Source organism: Spea bombifrons, chromosome 1 (assembly GCF_027358695.1).
Source record: "Spea bombifrons isolate aSpeBom1 chromosome 1, aSpeBom1.2.pri, whole genome shotgun sequence".
NCBI lineage: Eukaryota > Metazoa > Chordata > Amphibia > Anura > Pelobatidae > Spea > Spea bombifrons.
The window spans coordinates 56,163,225-56,181,730 of NC_071087.1; the positions used below are offsets into that span (position 1 = coordinate 56,163,225).

Genomic DNA, 18,506 nt, shown 5'->3' on the forward strand with positions numbered 1-18,506 from the left:
TTTGGTTCAAATAAGAAAATGTTTTACATTTGGAACAAATATTTTAGATAATTACTGAATTTGCTTGATTACTGAATTATCGATTATTGGAGAAAGAGAGGTGCAGAAACGCTTCCCTTTCTCCACAAATCGGTCTGCAATATTCTGGCCTCTTGGAGTACTTCCGCAAAAGGGCACCACAGGGACAGTCTCTACCCCAGTTTTTCCAATCGGGGTACTTTAGTGGAACAAAAATGGAAGACAGAAGAACAAGAAGAGACAAGACACGAAGCTGCAGAAAAGGAGACAAGGACAAGGAGGCGGTTGACAGAGATGGTGATAGAGTGTTGGAGAGAATGAATGAGAGTGTGAAAGAAGGAGTTGGAGTGAGAAAGTAAAGAAAGCAAAAAACAATTGTTTTGAACCCCCCGATATGGTTGTTTTATATTCAGGGATTTTCTTTTTTTCGTTCATTAAGATTTAAAGTTTGGGTTATCATCTTACAAGCAAGAAAACATAGTATATACTTAATCTCCCATGCGTTGTGAATCTATTTCTATTCATATTACATAGCTGGTGTATCTGTCCACCTGCAAGATCAACAGAGTTCTCCATATCACCATCACTACAATAAACTCACTTAAACAGCCCCCTCCTACTGCCTGCTTTCCCCCTTAACCACCAAATAGATTATAAGCTCACAAAAGCAGGGCCCTCTTTTCCTTCTGTGATCTTTAAAGACTATACTACACTGTACTGTAACAGCACTACGAAACCTGCCGTTATGTATGAAGAGATGTATAAATAAATGTAATGTCAAAAAGACAATAAGAAAAGTCTAAGGCATAAGAGATACTCCATTAAGAAGAGGAAAATACTGATTCTACAAAACAATACATACCGCTTGTAACATACTTGGGGCACATAAAAACTACTTCAGAGTTAGATTTGCCATTTTTCTGTAACATTTTATATGACATTTCCTCTCCTTCTGTAAGCGGATGTGTTTGTATTTCTAATGGATAATATGTTGCACCTGGTACTTTAATACTTCTTGAACAAAGAAATATGAAGTCTAAAAGATATTTGTTTGGCAACCTAAGAGGCATACATGACTCCTCTAAAAATACCTATTTTCACCAAGACACAAAACATGTTGTAGAGATTAGCACAATGTACATTCTACTAAAACATGCAGCCCTCACTTTCTCAAACTGCCAGGTTCCTGGATAAACAGTCTATTTCCTTAAGTAATGCCATTTGTTTCAATAAACGTCATTTTATGTACACACTATTGTCTGTCTGTTGTTACACCTACCTTGTCCGCCGCGGTCCCATTCCGGTCTGCCGCTGGTGGGCTGGGCTCGCGTTGTGCCGCATGCACAGCGAGTCCCGTCCACGGCGGTTGCATGAACCCATGCAAGCCGCCGTGGCACACCAGCAGCGCTCGTTGTCATCATACGTGCCAGCGTGGCACACCCGCGACACCCGCGGGTGTAGCACACGCTGACAGTGGCTTTAAAGTTTAGTGTACATCGCGACGACGCTATTCGTGTGCGTCGGTCGCGATTAAGTTATAGTGCACTCATTGGTCGTTTAAACCTGCCTTTTTCATTATTTGTTGCCCGTTCAAAGAGTCACGTTGCCTTTGTGCTCTGGGTTCATGTGTATCGCGTTTCTTTATTCTTGACCTCTGTGTCCCGACCTTTGGCTATTGTTCTTTCAACTTGGATCACGACCTCGGCTTATCCTGACTACGGTTTCCTGCCTCTGGCCCTGAACTGCTTTGTTTGCATTGGACTGTCCTACTTGCACCTGCTACCTCGGGAGTCCACTGCCGTCTCTGCATCGTGGGTTCATCCACCGGTGCTATCCAGGGCCCTGCATAACATCTGTCTGTCTGTCTATACTGTATTTCAGCTCCTTGGTAAGCAACATATTTATGTAATGAGTGACTGGATTACAGCACTTAGCTACCTATTCCTTAGGTACCTCATATTTCTCTGCTCACATCCCCCAAATACTCTCCTAATTGCCCTCTTCACTCTGCCTGAGACTGGCTTCTCGCCTCAACAGTTCACAAAACTTCCCACTGGCATCTGCAGTATTTACTTGTGTTTTAACTATTTTCTACTTGTTCTGTCAGACTCTAACCTACATATTCTAGCTTTTAATGCTCACTAAAACCCTACTTGTTCAGAGAAGCATACAGTCTTATCTTAATACCCATAATCTCTACATCTTTGAGTTCACAATACATTTTACTGCTTCACATGACCTTCGCTACACTCAAATAGCCCATCCCACCCAAAACAAATTCATCAGTCTCAAGAGCGGGGACCTCTTCTCCATAACCCCTTCATGACGCAGGACATACTACTATCTTCTCTAAAATGCTCAGAGTATGTCCTATGATTTTTGTACTGGCGGGTATGTTTCATCATGGGTACACGGGAGGTCAGGGTGTCATTTGACAGCCTGGGGTTTCCACTGTCAGCAAGAACCAGCATCACTAGGTTCCCTCTGACTTATCCAGTGTAACTGCGCTCTGCATGCAGTTTAAAATTTAATGATAAAAAATCCAGTGATGTCACCATGATATCATAATCGGCACCATCTAGTTCCAAGAGAGATCCTTGATGGCTTTAAAGACCTCAAAGGGATCTCCAGTAAAGTAAAAATAAATGGATTTTTTTTAAAATGTTAGACAATTTAAAAAAATGTAAGAAACACCTAATGTCTCTCTCACTCCAAAAATACTAGGGCTGCAACTAACGAATATTTTCATAATCGATTAGTTGGCGATTATTTTTTAGAATAATTGATAAATCAGATAAAAAAAACAATATGCACATTTTTTGTTTATTTAAAATAATGTAATAAACAAACTGGGTGTTAAAAACAAACATCAGAAAAAACTAAAAAATTACATTAACAAGTGTCATTGCACACAACACTTGTATCTCTATCACAATGGCATTTCTCTAATCGCCTTCTTATTTTACTATGACATAATAATAAAAGCTATATTGTAAAGGTACAAAAAAAAGAAAAAGCCTCTCCTCAGACGTCCACCGACTGCCAGAGAGGAGGATCCAGGTCCCCTGCAGAGCTTCGGGGGATCTGGATATTAGTCTTATAGTGAGACTATTTGAGGTCGGATTATAAAACAACCTTGCATAGAAGACATGGGGCAATGAAAATCGTTGACAATGATTTGTATTATCGATTATCATTAGTTGTTGTAGCCCTAAAATATATCTTAAAAAAACTTTTCTGGTACCTAATCCAAAGTTAAAAAAAAAATTGGTGTATTATTCTACTCAGGGCATGCTGTTGAACATAAATCAGAGGTTTTTTATTAGTCTAGAAATACTAGGTGAAATAAAATAAATAAATATATATATTTTTTAAAAAATTTCATTCATGATAAATTCATGACAGACTATACAAAAAATGTGGTGTAAAGAAAAAGCCCTATCTAAAACATAGAAAAGGGGAATCATGGTTGAACAATGATATGCTAAAAATTACAAAACCCCCTTGTGACCCTTAGGAGTACTATTACATCCTTTGAAACAAGCCCTGCCGGGACATGGGAGATAAGGCTGTCATTAGTGACACCCTGGTGTCTCCCCTGTCAGCAGGAGCTAGAAATGCTCACTTTCGAAAGGGACATAATTTGTGTGGGTACACTAAACATGGAAAATGGGAAACATGGGTGAACAAAGATATTCTAAAAATGGCATAGAAGCTCCGGTCGCTTAGGGGGTTAAAGAACAGCCACCACCAATGCATTTTCTTTATCTGACAAACGACTACTCCAGGACTGGAGGTATTGAGCTACTATAATTTAGTTTGACAGACAGACAGACAGACAGATATTGCTTTGTTAAGACATTTATCCTTTTTAAAATTCTGAATGATGATATATCGTAACAGCGGCACTTCATTTAAAGTACATCCTGAGGTTACAGTAAGCACACTGATGAAAGAGGCATGGAATTAATGAATCATGTGCGGTGTACGGTTTGTATTTTACAGTGCAGTCTCTAGGATTTCATAACTTACCAGCGCACTGTTGTTGTGATGAATAGCCTGAGACTCCAGTGGCCAACAAGAAAGACTACATCAATACCCACAAGACAGACTGTAGCCATCATCACACACCTGGTACCTGCAAAACAAAATAATTCATATATAAGTCAAAGACTCAATTACCAGTGTGTCTTCAAGTTAGAAAGTTACCATTATAAAATCAGTTTTAATATTAATAAAATCACGCTACTACCATATTTGCTCGATTATAAGACGCAAATGCTTATAATCAAGGTCGTCTTATAATCAGACCTCAAATGAGGTCTGACTATGAGACTAAGATCCAGATCCCCCGCAGCGCTGCAGGGGACCTGGATCCTCCTGTCTGATAACCCCAGCTGCTGCCGGCACTAACACTGGGCGTCTATCACCGATTGCCGGCGAAAGAGTCGGCAGCGGAGGTTGTCTACGCGCATCACGCATACCTTCCCCGGTTGCCAGAGAGGAGAATTCCCCTCAGCGCTGCGGGGAATTCTCTTCTCTGTCAGCCGGCGAACATCAGCTCGATGAACGCAGACAACTCCCGCTACTGGCTTGTACTTCCGCCGTAGCTTCTATGACGCAGCACCTGCGTCACATGACCTTCCCATGCTCACAGAAGTTTCGGCGGAACTAACCCCAGCCTCCACCCGCTGCCCCCACCAGACACCAGGGAGTCAGACGCGTATCTCCGATATATTAGATGGAGAGAGCTCTGCTCACAAGCTTACAATCTTTGGTTTTTTTCTTTATAAACACAAACTCTCTACTGTGTGCAAATTCAATTTTTTTATCATATTTCACAAATTATCAAGGAATACACTAATACAGAGATTACTAGACAGGATATGGAATGCAAATAAGAAATAATGTTGCATGGCTAGGTGCTTTTGTTGCATTACTGTCCTCAGACTTGTATATAAAGGGTCAGCATTGACCAGATGCTTAACAACCCAATATGAATGACCTAGTAGTGGAAGGTATGTGACCTTGCTCATTTCAGACAAGTGACATCACATGCATGTTCCTTTCCTCAACTGGATATATACACTTCTGGAATGTATTAAGGGATTAGGCCATATCAAAACATACAGAAACAAGCCTTTAACCCTGACCACCATATGGAATTTCCAACTTCATCACATGTGCAAGTCGATCTCTCCATTGTTTTCACACCATGACATTTTGTTATTTATATAAAGAGAACTGTGACCTTTACATCTTTTAGCATAACTAAATGTATTTAGTAAAACTATCTGTGCTTACTTCAATATATGTAATTGTTTTTTAGTTTATTTCACCTCAGTGAAGCTAAAGTTAGTACAAAAGGCACTGTGGACATCTAGGCAGTGACAGATTTGGTGTCTGAGTGGTACCGTGACCTTCTGCCGACAGAATCATGGCCAAGGGCATGGTAATATTTCAAGGTTTAAAACGTTAGTAATGATTAACTTTGTATTTTCTTCACGTCATTTTAGCTTGCTACCGTTATGTCAAAGAGCTGTTATTTCAAATACTGCACACAGAACAGCCTTAACTATATAGTTTCTTTCTATACTGAATAGTCTCAATTTAATGATTTGTACTCAAAGGTGGTGAAATCAGCATAACTAAGATTCCTCACCCATGAATATTATTTGTAAACAATCATTACATGGGGTTTTCAGATGAACAGTAACGAACATCTTGAGGTCAAAGCTAGGTGACAGCAAGTAAAATGTGAATATTTATTAGGATACCCAAAATATACCTAAACATACATCTGTATTTATCAAGAAAGCAATGGTTCCGAATAAAACCTCTACCGATAAAAGGAGCATGCATTTAGCTCCTCAACGAAAAGAAAATGGCTGACTTGAAAAAATCCCTATTCTTCATTTTTTCAATCAGCTGAAAAGAATAAATTCCCTCCAAAACAGTTTTCCAGGGTTTTTCATCACTAAAATCATCCACAGTCATACACTTTTGACCTATTACATTGATTGAAGGCCAATTTAACCTTCAAATTTCCCTTGAATCCTTTGTGAATGAGTGAATTTTATAAACTATGACAGAACGTGCCCGCTAATTGCTCCATTATTTATGTTGTAACATGTTAACAGGGTATCACAACAAATCAGTTTTGCATACATACACTGACAGCCGAGACACCAATCCTAAAAATAAACATGACATATTTTTCTCACACGTTTTTAACATCATAAAATAAGATAAAAAAACGGGGTAAAGGTGAACACAGCGAACAAAGGCTCATTTAATCTGAAACAGAGCACGTTTTTGTTCCAAAAACACTCCAATTGTTGTGGGTGAATGGTGAGTGAGGAATGCAGATTGGGATGTGACAGGAAAGCTTTGTGGATAATAAATAACAAGTACAAATGAGAGTAAATATTTAAAAGCCTAGCATTGGATAATCTATCTTGAGTGAATCCACCTGTCAAATCTATGGATTCCTCAGTATGTTTTTTTTTTTGTAACACATTTTATTTTAGGAAAGAACTATTTAAAATGTATTACAACTGCTAAAAGCTTTACAGAACCATAACAGAGCACGAATGCAAACAAACGTCATAACATACTGTGGTATTCTAGACTGCAGAAAAATAGGTCCTAAAATAGGTTTAGTAATTAGGGCACCGATCGCCAAAACCTTTACAGAAATATAACATTTCCCTTCATTCATGTTTTTGACAGGGGGCACGTAAGTGTCATGTGGCACAAAAGCAAGCACTGATAGTTTAAAAATTGTGTATATATATATGTACCGTATATTCCGGCGTATAAGACGACTTTTTAACCCCAAAAAATCTTCTTAAAAGTGGGGGGTCGTCTTATACGCCGGGTACTTACCAAGCCGGAGGTTCCCACGAAGCCACCAATCTCTCTAATCACTACGCGCCGGCTATTGATGCCGAGCGCAGGGATGCCGTCATGTCCCGGCGCCCGGCATCAATTGCCGGCGCGTAGTGATGAGGGAGCAGGGAAGCCCGAGGTCTGGCACTTGAGACCTCGGCTTCCCTGCTCTCTAATCACTAGGCGCCGGCTATTGATGCCGAGCGCAGGGATGACGTCATGTCCCGGCGCCCGGCATCAATAGCCGGCGCGTAGTGATTAGAGAGCAGGGAAGCCGAGGTCTGAAGTGCCAGACCTCGGGCTCCCACAATTGGATGGAAGAAAGAAGACAGAAGATAAGGTAAGAGATGGGGAGAAAGGGACAAAGGGGGGAGAAATATATATATATACACACACACACACACACACACACACACACACACACACTGGTGTGTATATATATATATATATATATATATGTATATACCGTATTGGCTCGAATATAGGCCGCACTTTTTTCCCCCACTTTAAGTTTTTAAAGTGGGGGTGCGGCCTATATTCGGGCTCTAGCGCCCGACGCCCGGGACATGCAGTCCCGGGTGCCGGGCAGGCAGCGGGGTTAAGATACAGGTCCCCCGCAGCGGTGCAGGGGACCTGCATCCTACTCTCGGATACGCTCAGACAGCCTCCCCTGCCAGCACTTCCCACGGGGGGGGGTGCTGGCACGGGAGGTTATCTAAGCGCTTTACCTCTGCCCACCCCCGACTTACCGGAGCAGACTCCCGGGTGTCTTGCGGGGCCGGCGGGAGACATTTACGCAATACGCGCATGCAACTTCCGGTACCGGTACCGGAAGTTGCATACGCGTATTGCGTAGATGTCCCTCGCCGGCCCCGCAAGACACCGGGAGTCTGCTCCGGTAAGTCGAGGAGGGGGGGGCAGAGGAGGACAGCGGCAGCGTATCGCGGGGAGGGAGGACAGCGGCAGCGTATCGCGGGGAGGGAGGACAGCGGCAGCGTATCGCGGGGAGGGAGGACAGCGGCAGCATATCTCGGGGAGGGAGGACAGCGGCAGCATATCTCGGGGAGGGAGGACAGTGGCAGCATATCTCGGGGGGGGGGGACAGAGTGGCAACATGTTTTTTTTGGTGCTTTTTTAAAGAAAAAAAACTTTTTCTTTAAAAAAGCACCAAACTTTTAGGGTGCGGCCTATATACGGGGGCGGCCTATATCCGAGCCAATACGGTATATATGTATATATATATATGTATATATATATGTATATATATATATATGTATATATATATATGTATATATATATGTATATGTATATATATATGTATATGTATATATATATATATGTATATATATATATGTATGTATGTATGTATATATATATATGTATATGTATGTATGTGTAAATATGTATATATATATATATATATATATACATATATACATACATACATGTATACGTGTGTGGTGAGGGCAGTGTATAAATGTGTATGTATGGACAGGCATATGTGTAGATATATATATAGATATATATATTATATATGTGTGTGTGTGTGTGTGTGTAAGGGCAGTGCATGTATGTATATGTCAGCAAATCAACCAGCAAATCACCGGTAAGGTACATCGCTTGCCGTGATTGGCTGGTTGTTGTACGCTGGGTAGAGGGGTAGTCTTATACGGCGAGTATAGTCCAAACTCTATATTTGGACTGTAAAAGTTGGGGGTCGTCTTATACGCCCAGTCGTCTTATACGCCGGAATATACGGTAATTAAAATTTCAGAGTAAAGAATAAAATGCTACATCCAGTAGAGGGTACAATTAATGTTTTGTGTAAGTGGAGCAACATTTTTAAATAAGCAGTATTACATTAAATAATCTTTTTTTTGTTTGTTTGAGCCCCCTATTCACCTCCAGGAGGTGCCCTGACATGGCGGTTGAGCCTGTGCACTTAGGCCAAGTATTGAACTAATGGCTTAGGACTATTTGATGCATATATCTGCAGGCTTTTTATTTGTGAGCTAAACAGTAAATATTTCTCTTAGCGGACATGTTAAAGGGACGCTCTGGCCACCATAAACAATAGCTGTCATTTTTAAATTATTATTATTTTGTGCCCCCCCCCCCACAAAGGCCTTTTCGATTGCAGGGGACATGTGCAATTTTTGTACAGCTGGTACTGTGAATATGTTTATGTTTGCTGTGATGTCATATTTTGGATTATTATTTTTGTTTTGCTTTTACATAATATGAACCCATATAATGATTGTTTCTAAAAAAAAAAAAAATCACATGATTACATTTATATTTCAAACAATCTGATGAAAACGTATGATTAGATAAGAAGTTATCCCTATAGACGTGAATGAGAATATCATACAGGAATTAATTCATCTTTGATGTCTATTCACTAAAAGGTAAATGCAAACTAACAAAATCTGGCATTAAGCCGAATGCCAAATGCAACCTCACTTGCACACTTGCGAAAAAAAAAACAATCTTGACTCACATACACTCCACTGCAGGGAATTGTGTTGACACGTGTTAAAAAAGCACTTGGGACTGGCAAACTTCACCTTGTATTCTCAGAGATATGTAAGGTTAAATACACCACCTCCCCTTCCAGCAATAACAAAAAGAGTGTGGTGGGGTAATAAATTAACCTTATGGGGGTTGTACATATAGTACATATATATTTAAAGAAAAATGGGTCAAGACCCCGCTCCCACAACCCGGAGGATTCGGGTCTTGACCCGGAGAACCAGAGGAGCAGCGCCAAAAGGGTACTTGGATGGACCTCACCCTGTAAGCTGGGAGAAGAATAAGTGTTTATGCATTGCCCCTACTGTTGCCACAGTACCATTTTGTTTTTCTTAGTTTCTTCATGCAATGTATGCTTAGTGCATAACATTTTAAATAAGTATATAAATCTACAGAATATTCAATATACTATTATTAATAATTTTCTACCTTGAGAACATATATATAATTTATAGAAATATTATATAAATAATTAAAATATCTTTTGTTGCATAAGAAACCACAATATTTAGATTTTTTGGAATTACCTTGACAGCCTTTTGGCTTTCTGTTTTAAGCCCTGAAGAAATACAGCTAATTTAAGAAACCTTTATACAATTATAAAGATTAATTCAGATTTTTTTTAAAAAACTGATTTGGAGTCCTAATCTAGGCGTGACATTTGATATGAACTGAACACGAAACCTTAAACATTATTCAAACTTTATTAAGTTAGACAACAATGTTACATCAACTCTGAATAAGGTTTTTAAGGTTGATAAGATCTGACAAAATGACATCATCTAATTACATATACATGATGTCACTCCATTATAAACCGCACAAAATTATTAATGCTTCAAGGGAATATAGCATTGCGTGTGAACATGGTTTTCTTCCAAATAATCATCTTAATTTTTTAATTCTGAAGTGCAAAATCCCAAGGTTTTTTGAAAATGTAACTATTTTGGCTGCCCACATGCAGTATTACTGTATTTTTTTAACCAACATTAATTAACAAATCAGCAATCTAAAACACATTTGACAGCTTCCTTCTAAAAGAAAGTAGTTACACAAAATGCATTAAACCTATACTCACATGTTACTCAGCAGAACTGTCGGGACTTCCAGCCCTGAGAAGTAGCATCTGAGGGTGGGAGCCAGCGGACCTAGGAAAACAGATAAAAAACATTGGTATTGTTTGGACAAAACATCAGCTAGTACAACTTATAAAAAAACATCTGATAATAGTCCATGATGTAGTGTCAAAAACCTACTTTACTACACATATATTAGCTTATAAATAAATTATACATCCGTATGTTAAAGCTTCTCCTGACACCACTGTTCCTGCTGAGTTATTTGAACTTTAACCACTGACTGTATCAGATGTGGCAAGTGTTAAATTCATAGAGTGGCCCATGAGCCATTTTTTTCTAGGAGACACAAACAGTTCACGTTTTATTGATGGAACATATATAAGGGCTGCCTCGTGGTACATTGGATATAAACTGACAGAGAAGAAGCTCCTACACAAAACTTCATGAAAATACAAACAAAGCTTTCGGAGCTGAATGGTTCAACATGAAAAGGTGATGCAAAATAAAATCACAAATAAGGCTCTCAATTCACTCTCCTGTATGTCCTTAAAAATAAATCTTAGGAGAACATAGCAATTTATATTAAAAAATAAATACACATTTGCTTTGATAGGTGTATAGCAGTAGTGTCCAATATAACTTCTGTCGGTTCTTCAGTAAAGATCCTTAAAAGAACAATAGTGCAGGTAACTTAAAAACCAAGACGAGTTTAATCTGGATATGCTTATAGGATAAAATAGATCCCTCATCATTTGCACAAACACATAAAAGGGAATCAATTACAACATGGAGCTTTGTGGTCAGATGCTTATGACAACTGGTAGGAAACAGGAATTTTGAGTAAGAGGCACTCAGGTGAGCACTTAGTTAAGGTAAATTGTGCAATAACCATAGCAGAGAAAAATATGCTTAATGTATGGTAAAGTGGTATCAGCTGATTGACCAGATGCAGCAGTGACAATTTTCAGCCATTCTACTGACAGTACCAGTGTTCGAGGAAATTTCACAGCCGTGAAGTATTGCATGCTCCAATGGTGCAAACAATTCAAAGAGTGGTTTGACCGCACCCTTATATATATATATATATATATATATATATATATATATATATCTCCATACGTGGAAGACTGTATATTTGTGGTCCAGTAAAAGGCGTGAATAAAGATATCACAATCAACTAGATAATGTTGCATTGTATCTTATCTGTTAATTGCTTCTGAATTATTGAGCCATTTTGTTTTATGCACACAGACTGGTCCTCCTGACTAGTAAAACTTCTGTGATGCGTTCATTCTCTTCTCCTACTGGTTTTATAAATCCTAGCCAACTGGTCAATCCACCAACATATGAGGGCCCTTGATTTCTAAGGCATAGTATAATATCCACAGTCATATTGTTGGCAGCAGGTATGCTCTAACTGTTGTTCCAGTTGAAGTGGTTAATTTTCCTTCTCATTGTTGGAGATCTTATCAGATCTAGTAAAAATGATTACATAGGACATCTCAGGATTAGCAAGTGGGTGGTTATGTACCAAAAAAACCCAAAAACATGAGGTTCTCATGCTAACCTTTGGAATAACTAGCAGCATATTTAAAGGTTTTGAGAGTAGAAGTTTGTGGCAAATTCAACCTTTGTCGAAGATAAGCCCACAATATTGATTGAATTCCCAGGCACAACTTGTTAGAAACGGCTGTGGATTGGTTTACATGATAATTGATAAGGCCCGAAGTTGTGACTCCTGGCAACATACTACCATAAGAGGTTTAGTTAATATAGTAAGTAAATTAACTCTGTGACTAGACTCTTTAGTCAGTGTCGGAACACTGTTTTTGGAACTCATTGTCTATAATACATAATAACAAATAATAACAATGTTGAAATGATAAAGAATGAAAATTCTGTATAGACCAGACCTGGGCAAAGCACGGCCCGCGGGCCACATCCGGCCCGCTGAATAGCTCGGACCGGCCCGCAAAGAGTGTCCTGGTGACTCACCAATGAGTCCGGTGTCCCCCCCCGCCCCGGTCACTTACCTTAAACTCCTGTGTTGGAAGCGTTTGTCTCGGGACGTCAGACGCCGGCGATCAGCAGTGAAGCGCCGGCACCCGAGACAAACGCCTCACGCTTCCAACACAGGAGTTTAAGGTAAGTGACCGGGGCGGGGGGGGGAGATCCTGAGAAGGGGGGGTTAGGGAGTTAGAGGGGAGATACTGAGAAGGGGGGGTTAGGGAGTTAGAGGGGAGATACTGAGAAGGGGGGTTAGGGAGGGAGGTCTTACTGTGTGTGTGTGTCTTACTGTGTTTGTGTGTGTGTGTCTTACTGTGTGTGTGTGTATCTTACTGTGTCTGTGTGTGTCTCACTGTGTCTGTGTGTGTCTTACTGTGTCTGTGTGTGTCTTACTGTGTCTGTGTGTGTCTTACTGTGTCTGTGTGTGTCTCACTGTGTCTGTGTGTGTCTTACTGTGTCTGTGTGTGTCTCACTGTGTCTGTGTGTGTCTTACTGTGTCTGTGTGTGTCTTACTGTGTCTGTGTGTGTCTCACTGTGTCTGTGTGTGTCTTACTGTGTCTGTGTGTGTCTTACTGTGTCTGTGTGTGTCTCACTGTGTCTGTGTGTATCTTACTGTGTCTGTGTGTGTCTCACTGTGTCTGTGTGTGTCTTACTGTGTCTGTGTGTGTCTTACTGTGTCTGTGTGTGTCTCACTGTGTCTGTGTGTGTCTTACTGTGTCTGTGTGTGTCTTACTGTGTCTGTGTGTGTCTTACTGCGTGTGTCTTACTGTGTTCATAGCTTATTCAGTTATTGTAATAAATATTTTAGCCCATTTTTTAGCTCAAAATATTTTTTCCTTTTTTTTCTCCTCTAAAATCTAGGTGCGTCTTATCAGCAGGTGCGTCTTATAGAGCGAAAAATACGGTATGCACTCCGAAGCCTTGTTCATTTTGTTCACTTCTGTGCTGTGCTAATAGTTATTCAGGCCTTACTTATTCAAGCACCTCTACCAATGACGTAGGCTTGAATAACTTTATTAAACAGCACATAAGTTAACAAAATGGACAAGGCTTCGGAGTTTGTAGTTTGTAGAGGTCTGGCCCTCTAAAACCATTCCAATTTCTCATGTGGCCCCATGGGAAAATTAATTGCCCACCCCTGGTATAGACCATTGAGTACAATAAAAATGGTTGCAAAAATATCTACTCAGCACCTTGCTTCCAATTTAGGATATTCAATACAATACAGTCTGTCTTTTTTTAGACAAAATGGGTCAAAATTGTGTTTCATCCTAACAAGCATGCAGATCATGACCATGACTTACTAAAAAAAAATGAACAGTATTTTATTAGGTTGTTCACTGTGAATAACACAACTAAAACTGGGACTGAAATATATTGTCCTAGGAAACAAACTAGCTGATAATAAGGTGATTATCCTTATATTTAAAAATCATTGTAATTATTTTTTTCTATTTTTGTCTATTTACCATGACCAGTGTTCCCTGTTCTATTCTTCTCAGGTTAAAAAAATATGTTTCCGAGATCTGAAGAAAATAAGTAAAACCACCTACAAATGTTTCATTCTGTTAACTGAAAAAACCTATTACCTACTTGAGAATCCATTCATGGACCTCAGTCTAAAGTGTTAAAAACTGAATACTTTTTCGCTTACTTCAGAATTATAAGAATGATATCCCTGTCATATAGAAAGGCGTAAGATGGTTTAGTTTAGCTCATATGAAATATGCAAGAATTTTTACCAATTCAGCCAGCTTTATACATAATGCAAAGGGAGAAACAACAAGTTCAGGGTGACCTTCAGACTGCAACTCAATGTCCATTTGTATGGTCAGTCTGTGATCTCCCCTGTAACCATGAACCTTCCAATACCCAAAACACACCATGTTAAAAGTAAAATTATGTATCAGTATGTGGGATCCCACTCGTTTTTTTGCCAGAGGCCACTTTCTGCTCTAGAATTGTCTTCTTTGGGATAGAGAATCATTTTACATGGGATCAGGGAACATAATTGCTATATGGTAATCCCTTAGATGATGTATCACTATTTAGAGCTAAGAAAGATTATATTTGCAAGCAAAAGATATATATATATAAGACAAATTAGGTTCATTTTTTATAAAGTCAGTGGCAAATAAGCAAACGTGTTATTTATTTTTGTGTTTTTTACATAGATAATATGTCTTAATTGCATCTACTAGAAGGACTGTGGAAGGAGCATAGTCAACCATTTATTTTTAGGGTATGTGTGAAGTCCAATTTTTGACAGATGAGTTACTATACAGTAACTCTGCCTTGGATTGCTAATAACATTGGCATCCTAAAGGATCCATTTCAGAGACATTCCTTAAGAAAAATATTCCAACATTACAAAGTACATCACTGTTCAGATAATTAGATCCCAACAGGTAAGAATGCTGTCATGTACTTGTGTCCCGTAGTCACCACCTATTTCAAGAAATATATTTGGGTTTTCTTTGTATTTGGAAATATCTGATTCAATTGCAGTTTGCAAGAAGATAATATATTACATTTATGCAATTAAACACATTTTTCGTTATTTCTATTAATATCTATTGTGGCTGTAGAACACTGGAGTCTGTATTGGGGTATAAAAATGGATTAAAATGTTCTTTTATTTTCCTGGGAATTACATTAGTACAGAGTTATTTTGAGTGCTAAACTCAGGTGGACTGCTTTATGAAGAATGTTCTGTTTCCAGTAATTTGTACCATTTAAAACTCAATAAGCAGAGTGATGAAATGTAATTGGTATTCAAGTGGCACGTACAGACTTTAAACTGCTCATTTATGGAAGATACCTAATTTCGGCCAACATAGTCTGTCATCTGGGAAAATACAAGAGAATTAAAATCGCTAGCAACACTTTTTTCACTCCAATATCCCAATCCAAATTTTTTTTATTAAGGCTTTCAATTGAACATGACATGCAAAAAATATGACAGTCGATGTCCCAAAAGGAGTTGAGTGGTGTACCAGGACGTCTTTTCAAAGGTGTTGTGAACTTGAAACTGACAACATTTGTATATAAAGAGTCCAACTGTGAAAAAAGGTTTTTGTCCTGGTTTCCCTAGTGAGACACATATAACATTCTCAGCATAAAGTAAACGTAATTTTAATTATTGGATTCTGGGTGGATTGGGGAGAAACAATCTTGCAAAACAGCTTTTCATGCTGCCGCTGGGAAAATGTGGATCTTATTTTAGATGATAAAAATGCAGGCTGACTTAATCCAAAAATAGCCACTTTCTGTGGCACTTTATGTGAACAGTCACATAACAAAGGAGCTCCTTCCAAAGTCATTTTATAACCTGGCAATCTCAAAAGCAATGATACAAATGAGCATCTATTACCTGATATTTAGCATATTTGCCCGTAACAATGAGACCTGTGTAATGCTGTTGTTTTAGGGAGTAGCATGCACAGCACACCATTGTATGTATCATTACGCAATATGTGGAGGCAAGGAGACACTTAAGGGTCTTCTCAGATGTCTTAAGAAAGTCCTCCTTTAGCAACATGTGGCATCAATGCCACTTTGTGGTGTATTTCTGGTGGGGGAGATTCCTGAACCTTGTTGTCTTCTAAAGGAACAGAGCATAGAATGGGAATCCCTCGCCCTGCAGGACGAGGATATCAAAGTGTTGCCCCAGTCGCCTTCTTTGAGGTATGGCATAAGTGAAGGCATAATTTTGCCAGTGGAGGTCTTTAAACCATGCGCAGTGTAGATCCAGGTATTTGTCCTTATTTTGTCAATATGTCAAAGGCCTACATTGTGGAATATTAAGGACATTCCACAATGACGTAAACCCCCACGCCAGTCAAGTCAAAGTCAATCTTTGACTTGCCAAAGGTAAGTCAATCTTTAACTTTTCTTTAACCATTACCTGTAATACCAATAAAACTAGAAGCCAAGAAGCATCCCACGGGCACACATACCACTAGTGGAGAAACACTACATGCAACCCTAACGCATGAATTTAAAAGCTCAGTAACTAACCAGTTAATAGCTCCAAGCACCCCAATCTATCATAACTACCCACCCAGTGCATACCAGACAACTAACAATGCAGTGTCTTGTTTATAATCTGTTAATTTTTAACAATTTCCCATTAAGTGCCCTGGGTGAAATCTAGCAACATGCCTCGTTGATCACAAGGCTCTGCCTTGATATAAACCAAATGTATCTCTATAGTTAGTTCTTCTCCTGCTTACGATAGTTGTGGTTGTGGAGCACATGCCTCTATAAAACAAAATCTATTACAAAGTAAATCTATTACAAAGCTTTATACAGAATTCCTTACCAACTTGCATTCTTTGGTCACTAATGCAACACTAATTTTACCTACTTCCACAAAAGTTATGATAATTGTCTTGATAAATATAACCCAGCTTTGCTTACTATGTTAAACCAACAGAGACCTGTGATCATTGTGTTTCCATCCCATCATTGTGTTTCATAAACCTTTGTACAGAACTGCTAGGTGACACACTCAAGAGAAGACAAGTTTCATATGATATATCCTCATATTCCTTTCTGTACTATATCCTTTTAGCACAAATAATTTCTGACACTATGACACATGGTATTTAACCTAAGTTTATATTCATTTATACTGTATTTTGGATTTTGTCCCAGTCCTACATCATGAATGTACATTTCTAAAGCAGATTCATTGTTTTGTCTATTAAACAGCTTTACAGCATGATACCTGATTGTGACGGAACCCTCCATCACTGGGGCCACTGGAGAGGCCTGAGATCCAGCCTCCTCCCTACCGACTATGGGCCCTGGCTTTGTAAAGACTTGTGTGTGTAGGTACTGGGGGTCAGTTTCTACTGCTTTTCCCCCTGGTACAGGTTTTACCATAGTGAATCTGAGGACTGTGGAGTGCTGACATTTATTTGGGATTGGTCCTGTACTTCACCAACACAGATGATGTTTTGCAATTACCCCACCCCCCCAGTTCCACCACTACAGACATTTACCCCATCCAAACCATCTGTTTCCCTGGAACTGATTTTGGCCAGTAATAGATAGTGGAGGTTGGGACCCCACTGTATTGTTAATCCCTTTACTGGACCTATTGTCTCTGGAAGGCAGATTAAGGGGGCGGTTTGTATCCCAATTTCTTATGTTTATATATGCTTTGCTGGCTATATCCAGCCATGTGTGTGAAAAATAAAGCAGTTGTCATTTTGTTTATACCCTACACTGAGTCTCGGGTAGTGACTGGGAAACCGGGGAAAGAGTGTGTTGTCCCAGGCTAAGAAAGCACAAGTCAGTGGAGGTAGCAGGTCGGACTATCCAGCTCCGTGACACTGATAATCACTAAACATTCCATTGGCTAAGGCTATTGGGACACTACAATAGACCACATTCAAGCTTAGGGATATCTATGTGTACTGAACTTCAGCTGTCAAGGTTACACAGCGGCATTCTAAATGGAACTGCCCAATAAAATGCTTTGATTTTATAGAACATGGATCACTGGTAACCAAAATCTTAATTTCAAATTCTACATATGGCCACATATAGTTTCCAGAATAAGAAGGGCAGACAGCTGCTGCTTCCTAGTTCTGCTTCTATTCGTAAGTGGTTTATGACCACTGACACACACTGACTACCCCAAGTAAGCTGACCCACGAGCCCCATCCAGCACTCACTTTTATTATATTTAGTGGTGTATTTTAGCTGCATTTAGTCAGTGCTGGATGAGGCTGGTGGGACAGCTTACTTGGTGTAGTCAGTGTGTGCCAGTGGTCATAAAACATTTATAAATGGTCCAATCAAACCAGCAATGTGATTAAGTAGATGAGGAGGCAGATATAAAACTATTAAAGGTAAACCAAGCAAAGTTTCACATCATGTTAACGGAGTAGTAAGGTATAAACAAATCTTATGTATTTCTTAGTACTGGTACTAGAGATCTTACACATTTGCAAGGAACTTTAATCA

At 39.3% G+C, this 18,506-nt stretch overlaps 1 protein-coding gene across 3 annotated transcripts in view; it reads right to left on the reverse strand.

The window, feature by feature from the left end:
• The window catches only part of RBPMS (RNA binding protein, mRNA processing factor), an 84,348-nt gene that overhangs the window by 3,594 nt on the left and 62,248 nt on the right, over positions 1–18,506 (reverse strand). For 2 of the 3 annotated variants that reach the window (XR_008353902.1, XR_008353901.1), the window contains 2 exons: positions 10,520–10,589; positions 4,051–4,156 (listed from right to left, as the gene is read on the reverse strand). Coding sequence is in view for 1 of the 3 variants with exons in the window: in XM_053461691.1 (XP_053317666.1) it covers positions 10,527–10,589 (63 nt within the window). In the remaining 2 variants the exon portion in view is untranslated. Of the gene's footprint in view, positions 1–4,050; positions 4,157–10,391; positions 10,590–18,506 lie in introns of those variants that run through there. The other variant, XM_053461691.1, reaches the window with a different exon arrangement.